Source organism: Cornus florida, unplaced genomic scaffold, assembly GCF_030987335.1.
Source record: "Cornus florida cultivar Cherokee Brave unplaced genomic scaffold, ASM3098733v1 CherokeeBrave_3.0.0_Hap2_Chr11, whole genome shotgun sequence".
In the NCBI taxonomy this organism is placed as follows: Eukaryota; Viridiplantae; Streptophyta; class Magnoliopsida; order Cornales; family Cornaceae; genus Cornus; species Cornus florida.
Genome location: NW_026775581.1, coordinates 124,881,394 through 124,902,311, shown reverse-complemented (window position 1 = coordinate 124,902,311; position 20,918 = coordinate 124,881,394). Strand labels below are relative to the sequence as shown.

Genomic DNA, 20,918 nt, shown 5'->3' with positions numbered 1-20,918 from the left:
CATGATGTAGAACAGATTTTAGTATTTTTTTTAAATTAGGTTTATTTATTAATTTTTATTTTATATTTTTAGAGAGTTTTTAGTTTTAGGTAATTTTCTTATATTAATTTTTTTTTGTATTTTTAATTTACTAAAGCAATTAGTTTCCTTTTTTGTATTAGGGTTTTTCTTTATTATAAATATACGATGTAATGCAAGAGCAAAATTCAATCTTTTATCAATAATATTTCAGAATTCTTTACAAATTTTCTTATAATTTGTGGATTCTAATTATCATTCCTTATGGATTCAAGGTAACCATGTTTCTTGTGAAAGATTTTCTTGTTTTATGCTATATTCGCTTTAAAGGTCCATGTATCTCTCTTTTGTTATTTTTTTTTTTAATAAAAATTATATGTTATCTTTGTCAAATGCATTTATATATATATATACACACATACTTAGCAAATATATATATATATATTTGTTTGTGATCATTTTTCCACGATAAGTAACAAAAAGAATAATATTAAGGATTATGAAAGAAAGGTGAGTGCAAACAAGCCAACAAAAGAGGAAAGCGAAGGAAAGTGGAGACTCCCAAACCCTTGTAAAGGAAGACAATTGTTTGAGAAAGGAGGAAAAGTTATAGTACTCCCTTACAAATGTAAACCCTTTAATCATGTTGTTGGATAAATCCTTTGTGCCCAACCACATACGTCACCTTTTGTGTTTGTGTATAATTCTTTCACTCTCTTAAATTCTTGTCAAAAGTAGACCCCCGTTCTGCACAATCAAAACCAACCCATAAGGAGCAGTCAATCTTTTTGTAGCTTATGAAAATAAGGGCTCAAAGAGTAATGATTAGTGATCCGAAAATCAAATGCATTTACTATTTCATGCATGTGAAGAATGATATTATGAATAATGATATTATAATAATATAGCCTCATTTTGAAAATTTAAATATTAATGGGGGGCTTGGGATCGTTTGTCCACTAAAAATAATTTTCACACATGGAAGGAATGTCACATGCACTTTTTGACTACTGTCTCAAACAAAACAAAAAATGCCACCTTGGCCTTCTCTATAATTGTTAATTTTTCCACCAAACCCAAAATCTCAGTCCTCATTCATGCATTTCTTCAAACACCATAGGTACAGGAAGCTTCCTCACATTATATATATATATATATTCTGTACCCTAAACAGCATTGATCTTTCTTGCTTGGCTAATACTTATATGTTACACATTATATATATTTGTGTGTAGCTTCCGGTTAGTACAAAGGCAAGTTGAAGTGTGAAACGCTGATCACCAAGCTCAGGTTCTTGACCGATCCAGAGGTACTTTCCTGAAAGCTAATGCGTATATATATATATATATTCATAGACAAAAACGAACAAACACATAGACACACACGTGATTTTTTGTTCATTTTTAAAGATGTTTCAAGTGGGATGCTTAGATTCTGGAATATAAATAATTATCAATCTGTCTGACAAGGATGGATTGGATTTTTTCTAGCATCCAAAATGGTGGCGGTGCTTTTAAAGCTCCGAATGGCAATCACTGAGAAAATCCGTCTATTTCTGAATGGTCCACAATCACTCCAGATCCACGCACTTCTAGATTACAGCTAATTGGTCACACCAAGAATAATTCAGAGAATATATATATATATATGTGTGTGTGTGTGTGTGTGTATGTATATGTATATGTAATGTATGTCTATGGTTAAAGAGGTGATGCAAAAGCTATATTAGGGTTAGTGAATTGAAAACAAGAATATTTCAAATTTGGGTACTTGGCTTCTTCAATTTTATAGATAGAAGACAATAATCAAACTGTTGGGTCAGTCAAAATTTGCTTTCTTTCAAAATCCCCCTTGTATAACCTAACTTTTACACGCAACAATCCTCTTTGCTAGATTTGAGCAATCGAGAGAGCAATGCCACAGACTCTTGGCAGCAATTGAGAGGGATGAAGAAAAATTCTTTGTTAACCCACAATTCAGGAACACATACAAGCCCGGCAACACCAGATTACCAGGATGGCAATGTAGGGGGAATTCAAAAGGGATGGTGTTCAGAACGAGTACCGCCCACAAACAGTGGCCGGCGGCATATTGGTGCTGCAGCCTTGATGCCTTTCAATAGCGGAAGGACTTTGCCTTCGAAATGGGACGATGCCGAGAGGTGGATTACCAGCCCAATTTCTCAATCCAGTGTTAGCAAGACTTTGCTTGTGCAACCTCAGAGACGACCCAAGTCGAAGAGCGGTCCACTTGGGGTTCCAGGGACTGTGTACTACTCAAATCACTCGCCCACTGTGCCGGTGCTGCAAGGAGGGAGTGTGAGGAGCTCACCATTTACAACTGGAGTACTGTTAACAGATGGTCTATCCATTCAATACGGTGGTGGTAATAAATTGCACCCTAATCCAGGGCACACCAACAGCAATATGGCACGAACAGCTAGTCTATTAGGATGGTCTGATTTGTTAAGCGAGTCTTCGTTGCCCAGCTCCCAAGGTATAATCATTTTCCCATGGTTTTCAGGCCTCTTTACACAATCTTTTTGTCTGCCTCTGAAATCTGTTGCTGAATGAACATGCATTGACATAACTAATGAAGCTTTTGTCAATTGAAGATCGACTAAACGGACTCAAAATTAGTAGTTTGTGTGACACCAAGAGCGCAAGATGCCTGTACTGCTTGAATTGTTTCATGGCATTCCCATTTCAACTATATGACTGCATAAATACATTACTTCACACATGCCCCTGACCTCGTTCAAGTTATTTGGATTGCCATTAAGCTGGTATTGTGAATCAAATTTGCTGAATCACCTTTATGCTTCTCATACAACTAAAATTGGACTGCCATATGTAATATGTTGGAACCTGTGAGTTAAAAGTGTGAGGATAAGATCAATCAGGCTTATATCCTAGTGGAGGAGCTTATGCTTAATGACCAATACAGCTTGATATAATCAATGGAATATTTGAATTGACTAAGAACAGTCTATAAATCTGTCGGTAATAGAAGAGTGATGTCAGAACTCCATAAAATGCAAATCATATGACAAATTGTATATATGGATTATAATAATACATCAGCAATGTGCCAATCTAATCTGACCACGACACTTTCTGAAAGTTGGTTCCGTGTCTGTATTATGCAACTCTTGTTTCCCCTGCAAAATAAAGATTCCAAACCTCATTTGCAGCTACTTTTCTTTTGCTTATAAATCAAAACAATTTCAGGAAAGTGATACAGGTATCTAAACGTATAAATTTATTCTAGTGATGGCTGGAGTTACAACCCTTCTGTCTAGAGTCGTTCTGTTTTCCCAGAATCAGTATTTTGTTGCACCACTAGTGAAAGGAAAATAAAAAGAAAAATAGTACAGTTACGGTGTTAATTTTTTTCAATCTGTTAATAGTATTATTTTTTCAACTGAGATAATCTTGTGCCCTCAAACATTTCTTTTTGTTGATTCCGTATATACAGAAGGCAATTGTCAAGTTTCAAAAAGTGGGATTTCGTTGTCTAGGCATACTCTTAAAGATTCAATATTTACTTTTTATAGGTAAATTAAAAAAATATTTTTTGTTGTTTGGCGCTTTGTACATAAACTTAATTGTGAAAGCTCCTTTAGATACAACATAAAATGCCATGGGCTATTGCAATGTTTTTTATTGTAAAATGCCTGATAGTTAAAGTTCTATTTTTCAGACATTCTAATTATGGCTAATCACTGTTGAATTATATGTACAGATGAGAAGTTTGAAGGCACCAAAGCTTCGGAAGCCATGGTCTCTCCAGTTGTTTCGCGACGGGATATGGCTACCCAAATGAGCCCCGAGGGTAGCACCCACTCATCTCCACAAGGAAGGTCATTGTTTGCCACCTCTCCTCCCTCAATCCTACCCAGTGTGAAGCCACACAACAACCATTCTACAAAATTGGAAGTCAGAGATGTGCAGGTTGACAAACGAGCCACTGTGACATGGCAGTTAAAAAACAATGGCTCACCAGATGTTAAGGAATTAACTTCATCTAGCAATGTTGCGGAGGCAGCAAAGGACATGTCAAAGTATGTTGTTATTTTTTGTCACCTTGTTACATTTTTTTTTTTTCCCTGTTGTTTCATTAGAATCAATAACTTAAGAGACATCCCTTACAAATGAAACCCTCCCATTGCAAGAACGACTTTATGACATAAACCATTGAATCTCTTTTATTGCTCTTAGAAGTTGATTGAATTTCTTTTTCCCCATACAAATCATTTGGACTATATTTCATACTTAAGTTACAAATTTGTATTTTCGCAAAATCAATTTTCTTCCCCATGCAAAGATTGAACAGTGGCCTTCTTTTTAGTAATATAATGTGTCATGCTATGTATATCGTTCCAGTCAATTGTCACGAGAGAGAAGAAAAAATTCTAGTCTCTGTTACATCATTCACTTGTGTACCCTTAACATTTCTCTTTTGGTTTTTGATAAGTTACCCTTAACATTTCTCTTATTCCTTTATTTTGTATTAGACTATAGCAATGGAAAAGGGAAAACCCTCCAAAGTAGGCACCCATTGCCATTATTAGGCCCCATCTTTTTAATTCCTTCTATCCACCAGGACATTATCCATTAAATTGTGAAGATATATAACTTATTCATCATGATCTCTCAAAGACAAAAAATAATTTAACCAAATACAGCAGAGCTTTTTCATGAACAATATTCTTAGATCACTACCCATTGGTTCCAACTCACATGGTTATACCATGCTAACACGCCAACTTTCTCAATGAAGGTTTCTTCCAAGTGGTGGCAGTCACTTCAACATTTGCTCTGATTTAGAAAGATAACTGCATATGGAAGGCCTCTTTATCATCTGCTATGCTTGGAAAAGCAACTCTGATAAAAATTGATCCACACCAATCATTTTTGTACCACTCTAAAGAAGATCTGCCTAACACAGTTAGTTTCCAATGAAGTTTGCATGAGGAGAATCTAACTCATACCCATTTCCATGTTCTTATTGATTTTGTAGTTTGTTTAGACTTTAGACGTATTTCCTCCACAATCTCTCTTCCTCCTCACAAACCCTCATAACAATTCACCCAGCAAAGCAACATTCAATGATTTCTGAACCTTCATCTCTCCCTAGCTCACATATCTTCCCCAAGTTGACCAAGTGAGAATTGAATTATCCACCTTCCCTTGCTGTAAGGAAATTCTTTGCAAAGAATATAAAGAGCTGAACAGGAAACTTGTAGTTAAGTTGGAAAGGAAATTCATTAGTATCAATTTACCCCTTTTGGTAAAGACTGATGATTTCCTTGTGACTAACAGGGTGTGCAGGGTCATCACAAATCTCTGTATCTTGAACTTTGTACTGAATATGCATAACAGATCTTAGGTATATGAACTTTACACAAATTGTGCAGGTTCCAAAGAGAGGAAGCCAAAATCACTGCATGGGAGAATTTGCAGAAGGCTAAAGCTGAGGCTGCAATTACGCAACTTGAGGTTTACCTAAACTCTGTGTGTTGCTTTATGGACTGTCAAATTTTACCAAGATATCCCTTGTGTATCTAATTTTTTCACAGCAGAAAGTCTTGATCACTGGTTAAGAATTGCTTTTTTCTTTTTTATTTTTCACTTAGAACTTTTTTTTTTTTTTGGTAGATATCTTGCATGATTTATTATAAAAATGTCTCATAGTTTGAGGTGTGACCATTTGATGTTGTGTCCTTCATTAACTACAACTTTGGTTCAGATGAAACTGGAAAAGAAAAGATCGGCATCTATGGATAAGATTTTGAACAAGCTGAAAATTGCTGAGATGAAAGCCCAAGAGATGAGAAGCTCAGTTTCAGACAATCATTCCCCTCAGATTCGTCGGAGTTACGACAAAGTTCTAGTCCTCCGGAAGTACGTTAAGATAGGTTCCCTCAGAAATTGGTTCACCTGCCATGCATTCTAATTACTTCCATGTTCTCCCTCTGGCTCGTCCTTAAAACCTGGTATTTTATAACCCTTTGTATAATTTTTTAGTGTTTTGGTTTCCTTTATTTTTGGTGATCTACAAAGCAGAAGGCTTGACTTTGTTATGCTAAATGAGGAGAATATCAAGTACATGCTGTATGTATTTAAGATACCACCTGCAAAATTTATCTATAGTGCTGACTAGCTTATATTTAACAGTTACATTACTTGTAGCTACTACAATATCACTGATATATCAAGTGTTAATAGTTACGTAATACAAAATCTCGTTAATAATGGAACTTCCAATTGTTCTCCCTCATACACAATACAACACCCTTGCATTATATAGCATAACCAACCATAACATTTTGCTTGTGATTATGCAAAGAATTATTATTATGTTACCATCCATAACATTAGTTTAATAGATCAGGTTGGTGGTGCACTTCACTGCATACTACTGTCATTAGAATAATGAATTCCATATCTGAAATATGTTAATGCTGTTTAGCTGATTTTGATGTGTGATCATAATTCATTTTCAGTGTATAAAATTTTCCTTTATGCTTTGTTTAAATGTTAAAAAAGACGTTGAAAGATATCAACACACAGAATTATGTGACAGGTTTGGGTTTTTTTTTTTTTTTTTTTTATTAAACAGCAGTTTCAAAACTCTAAATTATGTTCGCCTATGGTTCAGCCATCAAATGGAGCATCAATTAATTTGACCATCATATTTATGATAATAGGAGGTGGCTTTTTGGAAGGGGATAAAGCAACTTTTGAGAAGAAATGTGAAGGTCAAGGCAGCTGTTGGTTTAACATTGAAGTAGTCTGGATATTCGATATATAGCAAGCCACCAAAAAAAAAAAAAAAAGAAAAATAGGGCGCTTCCTCGGTAACTGGAAATACGACCAACTAGCTCGAAGTTACACCACTTGATTGGTGCACATAATGTATTTAAAGATTTAGTAATATTGTAATCTACATTCTGGTGTAAATCACTTGGGGAAAATATACTAAGCATGATAATTTTTTCTTTTTTCCTAAATACTCGCATGAGAACGTGTGGCAGACAGGCTGGTAGTATGATGATGGCGTCTCATTCTATGTTTTTTTCTTTTTCTGATTTCATGGCAAGAACGTTATTAGGCAAATGAGTTCCTATATTATAAGCATTTCTGATATGGTTTTTAAGTTTAGGAAAATGCTTTTAAGGCCTACCAGTTTGGCCGGCAGAGGACATCTTGAGTTGGCCCTGGAATGAAACAGGTGGGACTCCATGTATGCTCGTGTGTTGATATCATGCTTACTATTAACATTGACGAGTGTGATATTTTGAACTCATCAGTTAGGTTTGAAGCATGAGAGTAGGATACATGGCAGAGAAGCCACGAATGTTGATCTCTTCCTCAACTCTATGAAAAATTACATTTACAACTTTATTCATGAGTTTTTAAACAAAATAACGAAAATTAAATTGACAATTTAGGGGATGTGAAGGAAACAGAAAGGATGAGGAGTACCATTATTATCTTTCATTAATTTTTGTAAAATTATTTAGTAAGAGTATAGTTATAATAAATAAATAAAAACCTTAACGTAAGCAGCTGGGACACTGTTGACCCAAAAGCTTGTACACCCTTGTATTTTTGTGCCCTTGGGTAAAGTGAAGGCACTAGGCCGCAACTAACAAAATCTTTCAAAATGATACAACTGGTACAGGATTACATTCCAAGCGAAATTGTACAGTGCTTACTCCTCCTACGATAATTTTGCCTTGACCAGACAGAATGGGCTCTTGCGCTATCATTTACCTTTCCTTTCCATTTCCAAAGGAATCCGTTGAAAAAAGAAGATAGCGTCAAAGCAGCGGTGACTTTTGAAAGAGCTGCAAGACCTATTTAGGGAGGATTTTGAGCCACACAATAATTGCACAATTGGGCACCTCGACCTCCAAATTTCGGGATCCAATTAACAAACAAGTGCCAATTTGCACATTTTCAGATAACTGTTCAATGGTTTCCTGAGAGTAAATTCACAACTTTAAGAACATAAACTTCTCAGAAGCTCAACATGTTTTATCTTTGATCCAACCCCACTACAATCTAAATAAAGACCCAAGCATGAAGAGTAGCAAATTAAGTACCAAATGGATCAAATTATTAAGATATAATGCCAGAGTAGCAAATTAACTACCAAATGCATCAAATTATACAAGATATAATGCCAGTAACAATCTGGGCCAATTAGCAGTGAACATGGAGGTTTGGTCATCACCTAAACTTAATAAATCACATTCACATACTTCACATACATTGCTCCCTTATGGAAAACCACATACTCCTTATGGAAAACTACATCAAATTTTGTGTGTCAAATTAAGTTACTGAATTTTTTGTTCAGACAAGTTGAGATGTTGCATACAACATCAATTCCACAATAATGTCAACATTCAATAATTGTCCATAAAGTTCAAGCAAACTCCATTAGCAACTTCAGCACGCCTTTCCCGAATATGCAAAGAGAACTTATGGCAGTGCCCGTACTTTCAAGGCCACGACTCTCATCTCTAGTATGGCCTGTACCTCAGATCTGCACGTGAAGGTCTTCCACCAGGCATGCCATAACCCCACTGCAAAACAAGAAATGCATATAAAACAATCCAAGCGATTGGAAAAAGGTCATATCAATGATCTACACAGAAGCAAACAAAACGAAGGCTACAAAACAGAATTATATGTGCATAACAGATATTTATAGAGACAAACACCACAATGCACACTACAATAGACATGAACACAACAAAATGGATGAACTAGTAAGTTAGTTGTTAATAATTATGGCGTTCATAGAATTGGACATTTGCCATCCGCAGACCCTTTCATCTCTTGAAAATAATCTTTAGAAACTGTACAAACCCCAAATTAGGAAATAATTCGGCTCTGTTTGGTAGCATGGAATCCCAAATTATAATTAAAAGGATTACTAGTTTAGAGTTTCGAATTAAAATGATCTCCAGTTTCAATTCAATTGCATATATTTCATCACTGAAAAAAAAAAGAAGAACACCAAGAGATATGGCAATAGCAGTGAAAAAGAAATGTCCTTTTTCTTTCTTACCCCCTCCTCTGCTTGAGGAGGAGGCACCAACACAGGAAACAAGCTACTTCATGGGGATAACACAATAGCAGTGATCATTTCAGACCTTCCAAAGAAGATAAAAGAGAATTCTGAAGGCCTCACAAGAATATGCAGTCAATCTGCAATCTTATCTAGTAAGGCTTATGTCACATATTTTAACTTTTTATACTCACATCATCAAAATCCAAACTTCCGTACATCCTGCCATAGGTACGCATAGGTCCGTTGTAACCCCCAACATATGGTTCAGCATTGTCCATCATGAAATTTCCACTAGTACCAGCATCATCAACTGGTGTTGCTGAATCTATTGCAACCTGCAAAGCAAGTTGACACAAGAAAAAAATTAGTTGTATTCTACCACAAGTTTTCACCATGCCGGATGAATTATAATGCAAGAATAACAAATAAAGCATACAATGTCAAATCAGCATTTCAGTGATTACTTTTGCTTAAAAATACTTCAAATTCTATATATTATACCATGAAAATATATATATATATATATATACTTTTGCTTAAAAATAATCATTTGCTACTCCCAACCCCCACCCAAAAAAGAAAAAAAGTAAAATGAATAAACCAGTGTTTCACATCATGAACAAGCCCATATAATACAAGTTAATGCTCCGTTTGGTTGGAGGATGGAAAAATGAATGGAAGGGAGATGGGGAGGGATGGATGAGGCAATCCCTAGGGAAGGGAAAGTGTCTCACACTTTTTTGTTTGGTTGAATGGAAGGAATAGCATAAAGGATTGATGGAGTGACAATATGTTTTTGTTTGGTTGGAAGGAAGGAAACGTGAGTTTTTATATACTTTTACTAATATACTTTTACTAATATACACTTATTAAGTTGATCAATCATGCATTGTCTATGTAATGACATAAGTTCGAATAAGGATGAACGCAGTTCTTGGATTTGCTTCGGCACTTTCGGAAAAACTCACAAGTTCGATCATTGACCATGTGAGAGAATTGCAGTAGGGTTAAAATAGATAAAGGGTAAAATAATTCATTTGGTAAATAAATGAAGGTCAAAATAGGCATTAAAAAATTATAGGTTAATTGTTCTTTCTTTCCTTCCTCACTTCCGCCCAATTCTGGGCAGATAAAAAATTAGCGGTTAGGAGGAGGGATGCTTCGTCCTTCCATTCCCTTCCAACCAAACAAGGCAAACCTCTCCTATCTCTCCTCTCTTCCATTTCTCCTCAATCCTTCCTTACAAACAAACAGAGCGTGAAGCTAGAAAGGATGGACACTCCTCCTTTAGGAAGTGCAATGGTAGTGTTAGACATGTATCCGTCATGGACACACATGGGATGCGACTAGAGAGTATCCTAGAGCTAAAAGTTGTACATGGTAGCCTGGTAGGACAAGTTTGAACACTTTTGGAACACAGCTGGATAGTTTTGCAATTATGTCTCCATTTGTCTCGACATAAAACAATTTTAGATGTAAAATATTTTCAATGAAAATCCTTTTACACGTTAAATGAGTTTTTTTTCTTCTGGCCCAAATCTTGAAAATATTCACATGTTTGGCATGTAAAAGTATTTTTAAGTGAGTGTTTTCAAGAACTACATTCCAAAACCATAAGTCTGTCAGATGGAATGATTTGAGAAGATAGAAAAGTTGAGTGGGTCAAAATGCTTGGACAAGTCAAGAAGAGAATTGGTATTCAAACCAAGCAGGTAACATTTCCCAACCCAAACAAATGTCTCGTCATCACCACAGTTACCAAAAGAGTATATGCACTGAACACACACACAATATGAAGAAAAAGCTTTCCACATAGAGAGAATTCTCCATAGCATCAAAAGACATAAACTTCAATCTCTGGAATGATGGATTAGCTTTTACAATCGGCCTCTTTGTTGATTACCTTCTGGGCAAACTAACTCTTCATCTTTTAACTGGTGCATCATCAGATCCATGTTGAATATGGCCACACCACCTAAGTCTACTTTCCTTAATTTTATCATCTAAAGGCGCAATACTATTCCCCTCACACTCATTACTTATTTTATCTTTTTTAGTTGCTCCTATCAACCAACGTAACATCCTCATTTCCGCTCCATATCTATAAAAATCTATATAACTATTTTATTATTGTATTCATGCCGTGTCAGTGTCAGTGTCAGTGTCAGTGTCCGTGTCCGTGTCCGTGTCCGTGTCCGTGTCCGTGTCCGTGTCCTATTTTTTTAAAAAAAATAAAATAAAATAAAATAAATAAATAAATAATGCCGTATTGCAGTGTCCGTGTCGTATCATGTCCCATGTCCGTGATTCATAGCAAAATCACTCCATACAGCTCATGAATTAGGAAAATGATTTTTTAATCAACCTGCTGATGGGAGTTGCAGATCAAGAATTTAGAACCAGTAGTGCGTCTAGGGTTTTGGACACGATCAAGTTCACAAATGAGAGTGCTTGACAAGCAATCAAGTTGGGCAATGATCGCCGGAGTCGGAAAGCCATGGTCGGAGAGTAAATCAGCATGAAAATTTCTTTGCGTGCAACAAAACCCTCAAGATCTCTCTACGGGGATGGTCAAGAAGGGTGGACTTTCTAAAACATAAAATGATATATGCTTTATTAAAATGCTGTAAAATGGAAAAATAATATGATATATTAATATATATATATATATACACACACAAAAAATCCACAAGTGATTCTCAGCTCTATCGTTGGTGCGAGGCATCAGTGAGGTTAAGGACCTCTCGTGAGCGAAGGCATAGCAGTAAGTTGCCGAGAGAGAGCGAGAGAGTGAGAGGAGCACAGGAGAAAGAGAAAGGAGAAACACAATACTAGGTGCTTTTCTTTTGTAGTTATCAAAATCTTAGGTGGCTGGTTCACCGCCTTTAAAGGGAAAGTGACACGAACAATGTGGGACGTCGGCCGAGAAGGAAGTCTGCAGCAAAAGCTGCTGTAAAAAATCACCCTTTGTAAGCCAGAAAAAGGACATGTCCCCAAGACCTCACCAGAGGAGTGTTGGACTACAATCTCTAGGCTCCCACATGGGAAAAAAGAACCATAAAACAGAGCACAAATTTGTCTTCTTGAAAGAAAAAACAGAATTTGTTTTTTTGAATGGAAAAACAGAGCACAAAAAGAAATAAATCTATTAACAAAACAAGAAAAAACGGTTAAAAAGAAAAGGAAAAAAAAAAAAAAAAAAGCCCTAAAAACAATAGACGCATAGACAAAATAAGTAGATGAAGAGAGGGAGAGAGTAAAGAAAAAGGAGAAAAAACAGATCCCCAAAAAAAGAAAAAGACAGAAAGAAGAGAACTAGACGAAGAGAGAGAAATAAGCAAAGATGAGAGGAGAGAGAAGTAGAGGAGAAGAGAGAAGAGAAGAAGAAGAAGAAAGAACTGACATGGCTTTATCGTTCGTCTCTGCAACTAGGGCTTTGTCGTTAGTCTCACAGACTCTCTTTCTATGTTCGGTTGACACTTTGACTCTTGGGCTTTCTTATTTGTTTATTCTTTTGAACAAAAGTTCCTTCTCTTATAAGCTTAGGCTTTCTTATTAGTTTATTAAATTGCCAAAAGTACCCATTTTGGCTTAAGAAATAGAATAATTATTTAAAAAAAAAAAACAGTGAGGCGCACAAATAAGACAAGACGCAACCGAGGCACGCGCCTAGTAAACATCAATGAGCCTGGGATGACAACAGGCACTAAACTTGATCCTCGAGCCTAGGCGTGCGTTTAACAACATTGGCTCTATGTATAAGCCTTGGACTGTCCTTGCTATGCGAAGACTTCCTCTCTACGGATAAGCCTCATGAAAATGCCTTGAGGAGTTTTGTCGCTACGGATAAAGATAGAGGATGAAACGAAGGCCCTTTAGAAGTTTTTCTCTATCAATAAACCTCGAGAAAAAAATAAATCCCTTGAGGAGTATGGTGTTGATATGGCTGACACGCGAGGATTGTCAAAGGCATTGTTGTTACAAAACCACCACTCTTTAGACGAGGGAAGAGAAATGGCCTCCCAGTCCTAGAAAAGGAAAGAGTAGCCTAGCCCTTCACGAAAATGATGAAGGTCCACATTAATAAAAATCCCCCTTTTGGGTCAATAGCAAGTCAAGTAAAAAGACAACTTATAATATCTTTAAAGGATCCAACAACCAAAACAACTAGCATTAAGAGCTTCAAAACCAACCCAACCTAACCCAAAAACTCACACACTTTGATCAAGGACCGTCGAGATAGGCGAGGAACTATCTCGACACACTTTGATCAAGGACCGTCGAGATAGTTCCTCGCCCTCTTCCTCACCCCTCTTAGAGGTTCCTCTCTGACAGCTCAGGTCTTTACCTAGGCTCATCACCCCTTGTGATCCTATTGAGCAAATGTGACTTCTCATTATACCAAACCTCACACACACCCACTATTGCCTTTTGAACATTGAACTCTTTTCGTGGACTTTTGTGCTAAGATGTCTCTACTTTATGTGTAGAACAACCAACTTTTTCAAACGAACAAGAAGACAACAAGATGTCGTTTGTATCAAGATACAAAATCTACCCCAATAGTCTATCAACCCCAATGGTCCAAGGTACAATTCTACAAGTCCCAAATGTTTTGTGCACACGAAGAAAAGAACTAGATAAACCTATGATAGAAAAGAGTGGGAAAAGAGAATCCATCGACCCTGTTTGTACAGGATAAAGGCAAGGATGATGATGGTGATGATGATGATGATGATGATGAAATAACGACGGGTAAATGGTATGATATATCTGCAAACCCTGATGAGATTGTACCTACACTAGATCAAATGCATTATGAACATTTATGAAAATCTGAAAGTTCAATAACAACAAAAGCAGGCATTGAGAAATCCTTCCAGCAGAACTTTCCAAGTTATTTTAATATCAGCAGCATCGCAGCTAGATGACTGAGACAAAGAACAATTAACCCTCCATTCAATCAATACCTTTTGTCCACAAATCTCATGAGACCTTCGAGACACACGATCTGCAACGCCATCTTCAGCAAAGGTCACAAAACCAAAACCTCTGTGGCCAGTTCTCTTGGGATCCTACATCAGGTAAAGATTCACGTCTATCATATATAAAGAATAAAACTATCTGTTGTACCATAATAACACCGCTACCTTACCTTCGGAACATAAGCATCTATAATACGGCCAAATCTGCCAAAATACTGGCGAAGATCATCAGCGGTTGCCTCTTGAGAAAGCCTGCCGACAAAAATCTTTTTGCCCATTCCTCGAGTGGCTTCCCCTCCTAAACCAGAAAAATGAAAACAACTGCATGCTTAAATGCTACCCCCAAAAAGTGCACAAATCCATACTTGCAGTCTTGCAGAGGTACTTACTTCCATACATGAGGCCTGGATGATCATATAAGGTAGGAGCACCTAAAGCCGCATATCTAGTTGCTGCGGTGATATAGGCATTATAGGCACCATATCCACCCTGTGCCACTCGGCTTACTGGTTTGAAGTCATCCTCCTGAGAATATAGTATTGTGCAACAAAAATCAAGAACAAAGTACATAAAATATAAAACCAAAACTTCAACAAGAACATATTGCTGGAAATGTGTTCATAATCCAAGACGAACTATTGAGATATTCTAGGTTTCGCATCAGTGAATCATATTCCAGCTTAAAAAATAAATAAAGAAAAGTCTTCTGCTGGCAAATAAATAAAAAAAACAAAAAAAGTGTATAAAAAAATTGCCTTGGGTGTTGCTCGGTCAACAACTATGGTAGAACCCCCCAGTTCATGAGTTTCAGCCATTAGATTGTCCACAGATTCTGCAACAAAACCATAAAACAGAAATAGATAACTTAAATTTTAAACAAACATTAGTATGAAGCATCCAACAATTAGCTAATAGCTTCTAACTTAAGTACATTTGCACGCAAAAGCGCACATATTTCGTCTGAACCCGTATCACAGCCTCTATTTACCAGCACAGTAAGGTTGTTAAGCTCAAGATCCTAAATTGGACCAAGTTGGGGGTCCAAAGTATCGGATCAATATCACAAGATTATACAAAATAAGGAGAAAAAACATCAAGGGTATATGTATAAAGATAGAATTCTTAAAACAGATAAAGTACAAAGTATGAGTGAAAACATATTTACATGCATATATGCATAAGTTCATGATAACGTGTGACATCCTCCACCCCCCCCCCCCCCCCCCCCCCCCCCCGCCCCCCTTTTCTTTTGTGACATATCGTAACTCAGAAGGTAAAACCACCTAACACAATGCAATATACAAGTAAAAGGTTGTACATGGATCTAGCCTAGATTCTTCTTTTATTCTATATGAAAATGTCTGATTTACAATAGCATTTTTTTCCTAATAAAACAAAACAAAGAAAAATTCTTTTACACAATCCATCAAATATTAATTACATATGCTAAAAAAACAAATATTTTTATAAAAGGTATGAAATCAGCCCACTTGAAAAACATTTTCTATTACCATAAGAAAAGAAACAAATTATCCCACAAATTGTATCCCCAAACGATCCTATTATGATCCTACTATCCCATAATTATCTTACCCCTCAGCAATTTTTCAAACGATCAAGATAAATTTTGTAAGTTTGGATAATAAGACTGTGCGACTCTATGATCCCGTAACACGATTTTAGTTACTATGCAGCTCAGCATGTACTTGTGTAAACAATCAAAATCAAAGTTACAAGCAGATTAATTTCAACGTCAAAGACAAATTTCTTTTCCGGAAACAAATGACCATATTAAAAATATATATATATATCCTAGTACAGCATGTAGGAGTCCAAGCTAATTAAAAGAATCTCAACATCACCAAATCAAAGGAAAAAAAAATAACTCCGCCATTCTAATAAGCATCCTAATAACAACAACTCTTCCAACTGAAATACGTCTCTTATTTCTAAAAAAGGACCAGATCGGTTCATGGTTTAGAGTGAAAGATTAAAAGAATCAAACATTCCAAACTGAACAGATATACTGACACACACACACACACACACACACATATATACATTTGCTATTATTTGATTGGTTGGTAACCTTGGTCACAATAGACTTGCACCAAATTAAATCAAGATTATCTATATCAATTTTTATCTAACTCTGATTCTCATTTATGGGTTAAACATTAAAAAAACAACATTTTATTGTAGGCATACTGCTCATTGCTATGCAATAAGAAAATTTTAGAAACTAAAAATATACTCTCGATGAGGCAAAAAAAGAAATTTTCATCAGTAAAGAAACATAGGTTGGGATAAAGGTTGAACACATCAAGGATTTATACGGCTATTGGTTCGATTAAATCATCCAGGATTTATATGGTTATTGGTTTAATTTAGATGGTTCCATTTATTTGTCAGAAATAGTTTGATTTTAGTTTGCCGTCTATATCAAACCAAACAGAACAGCGCACCCCTAAGATGCCCCCCCTTCAAATACCACAATGTACTCTCTTGCGCTCACATCCTCCTTTAACCAAACATTAATTAAAAAGGCCAAGGTAACTCGTTCACTTATAACTAATCATGGAAGAGATTGTCATAAAATAGTATCAAGCAAGACGAAAAATATGAGGGGAAAATTGAAAATGGCCTAACCTGCGCTTGCAAAAGTAATAAACCCAATTCCACGATGCCCTTTGGTACTCGGGTCCTACAAAATAGTAAAAATTACATCAAATACAACAAATTCCAAAACTGTATTATGCCACTACATCACAAGTATACATTGCCTAAGAAAACACAAATTTGAGAATGAATGGACATTTTAAATATGTTGCCACAATTGTGTGTGTGTGTGTGTGTGTGAGAGAGAGAGAGAGAGAGAGTTAACCTTTGGCATGTACAAATCTGTTATCTCACCATAAGTCTCAAAATAACTGCAAAATAAATAAATAAATTATACAACATGATGTTCAAACTCCTCTATAGCCCAACAACAAAAAAACTATATGTCACTTAGCATAAAAACATTCTGCTACTATCTAGCAGAAAAAGAAAAAAAAAAAAAAAAATTGCCTTCGGAAGTCAGCTTCTGTAACAGATGATGGGATCCTGGCCACAAATATTCTCGTGACATTCTTTGATGGTGCTCTCATCTCCTCCTGCAGAAAGCAATGAGTGTCAAAATAATATCTTTGCAGAGTTTCTTCAATTCACAAAAGGATCAAAAAATCTAGAAATTAAAATGGCCAATTGCAGAACAGATATATGATTAGCAGCAGAACCTTTGGAGTTGCTACTTTTACTTCCAAAATTCTTTTGCCAAGGAAGTGCTCACTTGATAATGCATTCTGTAACCCAAAAAGAATGAAAATGTTTGTCATGCGAAAGAATCAGATGAAAGTTATGAATTTAAAATTCCATCTAAGATTAAATTACAAACTGTTAACAGTTAACACAGAGAACATTAATATGCAAAGACGAGAGAAACTCATACAGAACCTAAACAATACTCAAGAAAATGAAGAGACGTCATGCTGGAAATTGAGGTAATAAAATAAATAACTAAATTTCAGTTACCTTAGCGTCCTCAACTGATACAAATGTTACATATCCAAAACCACGAGACCGACCAGTGGACCGTTCCTAAAAGCATGGAAGCACAAAAAGAAAATGAATGTCTTTAGTAAAGAAATCAACATAAACAAAAACAGATGAGAAGTATATTTTTTTTAGCTGAAGTGTCCACACTAGTTCAATATATGCAACTATCAAGATAGGGACCCATGAAACACATTTGTTGACAGAAAACTAGGATGGGGTTACAAAAGAAAGGGTTGCATGTTCTAGCAAGGAGGTAAAGAACATAAAACAAATTCCATAGTAGGAAATTCACCCTTGGACACTCCCTATTCAAACTCTATAACTATCCCCAATATACACCACTCAATCACGGCAACACAGCAAAACCATAACCCATATTAGGTAGGGTTCTTGCATATTAAACAGCATGCGTATTATGAAAGCAGCCCGGCATGAAAACTCAACTTGGGAATGTTGAGAACCAGAGTCTTGTATCATAGAACTGCTCCAGAAAGCAGGAACTGTCTTGCTAAACGTTGGTGTGAGATTCAAATCAATAAGCTACAAAGCACAAGCAAGGACATGGGGCATGGATGATGGAACACAAGATAACAAAGACAAGTCAACGTTGAGAATCCTAAAGAGATAGGACATGGACAAGACACAACAACAAAGAAAATATATTTTTTATACAGATCTGCAGTACATACAACAATACCTCTTTATAAGAAAATAGGATATTCTTATGGTGTCAACGTATAAAACTCATATTTTATGAGTCCTGATGAATTAATAGCCAGCCATGTTGCATAGACAAAAAGACATTAGGGGTACGACATATATTATAGATATGCAGATGTATGCATACAATTATATATATACAACGCAATTATGACTTGGTTTTTTTTCTTTTTCTTTTTTTCTTTTTTTGGGGGGGGGGGGGGGGGGGGGGGGGGGGGGGGTCGAAGTCACAGACCTATCAGTAACTTGATATTCATTAACAGAAAACCAAATTGGCTACCATATTTTGATTATTTTTTTAAAAAAAGGTGGTCGTTACTATCCTTACCTGGTATGGTCCCTGTTAATCAAGGATGCCGGAGGGGAGGACTGCCTATAGACCCTTTTTTTTTTTTTTTTTTACTTTTTGAATAAAATTGCTGCTCTCAGAATTTGAAAATAATAATAATAATAAATAAATAAAAAGGTAAAAAAAAATTATATGCTAAAACCTTAATATAGGTTGTTAACTACATCGAACATCTATTTTTAGTTCTTTCCAGTCTCCACATCCCCTCTTTTTCCCTCCCCTCTCCTGCCCCATCAAAGGTGTACCACACCTGTCTGCCAGTCTCAATTCCTCCCTCTTATACCGAATCAAAAAGAGGAAGAAATGTAATGTGCTGAGAACATGCATTGCATGCCTCAACCTTCTAATGAACAAAGGAAACTGAATCTTATCTAACCAAATTCTACCTTACAACAATTCTGGAGAAAGTATGGTAGATGGTGGTATAGAGATTTTTCAAATGTGAGCATATTTGGGTTTGGGTGGTTGTGTATCATTTTATGAGCATATGGCGTATATCAACATTTATAAGGTAAAATACAACATCAACAATATATTAAAAAAATAATAATAATAACAGAAAGCACATTAAGACATCAACCTGATTCAAGGAAGGGAAACAAATCAGGAACCTTGATGTCTTTTGATTTATTATAATGGAAAATGAAAGAAAAACTGAAATGGTGAACCCCCATTTGACTGCTAACGGAACATAGAAAATGAAGGCTCTATTGGATATGAAGATAAATTAGTTTTGGACAATCTCGAATTAATGTTTTAAATCATATCATAATGGAATATGATTACCTTTTATTTAGTGGGCCAATTTTAAACAGTGGAAAAGAAGCAACTTCACTGAAATAATATTATGTAATCTCTTCAGCAGTATAATCTAGTAATCATAAAATCGCATCAATGAACAGACAATTCACGAGCATAAAAACTATTTACTTTCTTCTTCTTTTTTATTTTTTTTGGGGGGGGGGATAGGCACAAAGATATTGGTTTCTGGTATTTTCATTTAACCTGAATAAAAGCTTGATTTTTCCATTATTTACAAAGAAGGTTTATGAAATGAAAACTTAATTTCATCCCTCTTTACCAAAAATTGCACACTCACTGTTCATGTATATAGATAAACAGTACATTGGAGTAGCTATTATAACATAGAGGATGACTCACCTTCATCACAATACAATCCTCAATTTCCCCAAATTTGCTCATGTAATCCTTCAAGCCATCCGTATCCACATCCCATGGGATGCCCAAAACCTACAAAATATAGAAATATCCCACAAATATATATGTGTTTGTGTGTGTGAAATTTATATAACAACGAACATTTACATAGAAACATAGCTGTACAGAGGATGAAGGCAAGAACAAGACTTACTACAAGCTTTCTCTCCGACATACTCGACAAGGGTCAAATTACCAATTCGCAAATTCGAGAGGCAAGTGAGAATTTCGGTGGCTCTTTGCACAAGACACTCAATTTCTCTCCCCTCGTCGCTCTTTGCTCTCGATCTCACCTCTCCCTCTATATATATCTCACACTCGACTCCTGCACACAATAGAGACACCTCCTTCTCACACACAAACATCATCATCATCATATACCAAAAGAAACTCACCATTTTCTCCGTTTCTTGAGGAACAACAATACCTAGAAAAGAAGAAGATGAAGATTATTAAGAGATTACGCGCTCACTAACCTTTGATTGGTTCGGATTTTCAAAACCCTAGACGAAGCTCTAGCGTTCTCTCTCTCGACTCTCCCCTACCTTTTCCTCGTGCTGCTGGGCCCCTAGGTAACCCTCGTCAATCTGTGTGTGACCCCTATCCCAACTTTCCCAAAAATATATACCCTTACACGATTTGGATATTGCATGTACACGTGTGTGATATACATTATATAAATATTTTTAAAAATATTGAAAATTACATTCTTGTGAGTTGTAAGTTGTAACAGTCCTAAAAAAATGTTTTTCTTGAAAAAAAAATTAAAATTAAAATTTTTTTTTTTTTTTTTTTTTTTTGTTTGATAAGGGTTTAAATCGAGATTGAAGTCAAGTGCATTGGGTGAGACGTGTAAAATAATTTGTTGAAAATTAATAAGTAAGTTATTAATGTTAAATTTTAATATTTTGTTACTCATCAAAAAAAAATTTTAATATTTT

General features: G+C 35.8%; 2 protein-coding genes across 9 annotated transcripts; one reads left to right on the top strand and one right to left on the bottom strand.

Moving 5' to 3' along the window:
- The first annotated feature begins 1,054 nt into the window (after nucleotides 1-1,054).
- LOC132283535 (uncharacterized) lies at nucleotides 1,055-7,033 on the top strand. Of its 6 annotated transcripts, XM_059785495.1 has the most exons (6): nucleotides 1,055-1,138; nucleotides 1,254-1,327; nucleotides 1,912-2,514; nucleotides 3,763-4,081; nucleotides 5,438-5,519; nucleotides 5,770-6,200. In XM_059785495.1, exons 3-6 carry the CDS (start codon nucleotides 1,965-1,967, stop codon nucleotides 5,974-5,976), a joined length of 1,158 nt encoding a protein of 385 aa, XP_059641478.1. In that variant the 5' UTR covers nucleotides 1,055-1,138; nucleotides 1,254-1,327; nucleotides 1,912-1,964; the 3' UTR covers nucleotides 5,977-6,200. The 6 variants fall into 6 exon arrangements, with proteins under 6 accessions (XP_059641478.1, XP_059641477.1, XP_059641481.1 ...); XM_059785494.1 differs by lacking the exon at nucleotides 1,055-1,138 and having other exon boundaries at nucleotides 1,169-1,327; XM_059785498.1 differs by lacking the exons at nucleotides 1,055-1,138; nucleotides 1,254-1,327 and adding an exon at nucleotides 6,646-7,033 and having other exon boundaries at nucleotides 1,597-2,514; nucleotides 5,770-6,016.
- A 1,090-nt stretch (nucleotides 7,034-8,123) lies between these two features.
- On the bottom strand, nucleotides 8,124-20,572 carry LOC132282238 (uncharacterized). Of its 3 annotated transcripts, none has more exons than XM_059783844.1 (14): nucleotides 20,454-20,572; nucleotides 20,132-20,302; nucleotides 19,921-20,010; nucleotides 17,667-17,732; nucleotides 17,372-17,437; nucleotides 17,163-17,248; nucleotides 16,978-17,023; nucleotides 16,743-16,797; nucleotides 14,849-14,925; nucleotides 14,483-14,618; nucleotides 14,264-14,391; nucleotides 14,079-14,183; nucleotides 9,300-9,443; nucleotides 8,124-8,617 (listed from the first exon to the last, which is right to left on the bottom strand). In XM_059783844.1, exons 2-14 carry the CDS (start codon nucleotides 20,150-20,152, stop codon nucleotides 8,555-8,557), a joined length of 1,083 nt encoding a protein of 360 aa, XP_059639827.1. In that variant the 5' UTR covers nucleotides 20,153-20,302; nucleotides 20,454-20,572; the 3' UTR covers nucleotides 8,124-8,554. The 3 variants fall into 3 exon arrangements, with proteins under 3 accessions (XP_059639827.1, XP_059639828.1, XP_059639829.1); XM_059783845.1 differs by having other exon boundaries at nucleotides 20,132-20,324; nucleotides 20,454-20,566; XM_059783846.1 differs by lacking the exon at nucleotides 20,132-20,302 and having other exon boundaries at nucleotides 20,454-20,566.
- Nucleotides 20,573-20,918: the final 346 nt, after the last annotated feature.

Bases quoted from the DNA above. Each gene is read 5' to 3' on its own strand.
- LOC132283535 (XM_059785498.1), top strand. From the start codon at position 1,965: ATGAAGAAAAATTCTTTGTTAACCCACAATTCAGGAACACATACAAGC. The intron at 2,515-3,762 runs GTATAATCATTT...TTATATGTACAG, and splicing joins TTCGTTGCCCAGCTCCCAAG to ATGAGAAGTTTGAAGGCACC. The intron at 5,520-5,769 runs GTTTACCTAAAC...ACTTTGGTTCAG, and splicing joins CTGCAATTACGCAACTTGAG to ATGAAACTGGAAAAGAAAAG.
- LOC132282238 (XM_059783844.1), bottom strand. From the start codon at position 20,152: ATGTCGGAGAGAAAGCTTGTA. The intron at 17,249-17,371 runs GTTCTGCTGCTA...TGCTTTCTGCAG, and splicing joins TAAAAGTAGCAACTCCAAAG to GAGGAGATGAGAGCACCATC. The intron at 14,392-14,482 runs GTAAGTACCTCT...TTTCTGGTTTAG, and splicing joins TCCAGGCCTCATGTATGGAA to GAGGGGAAGCCACTCGAGGA.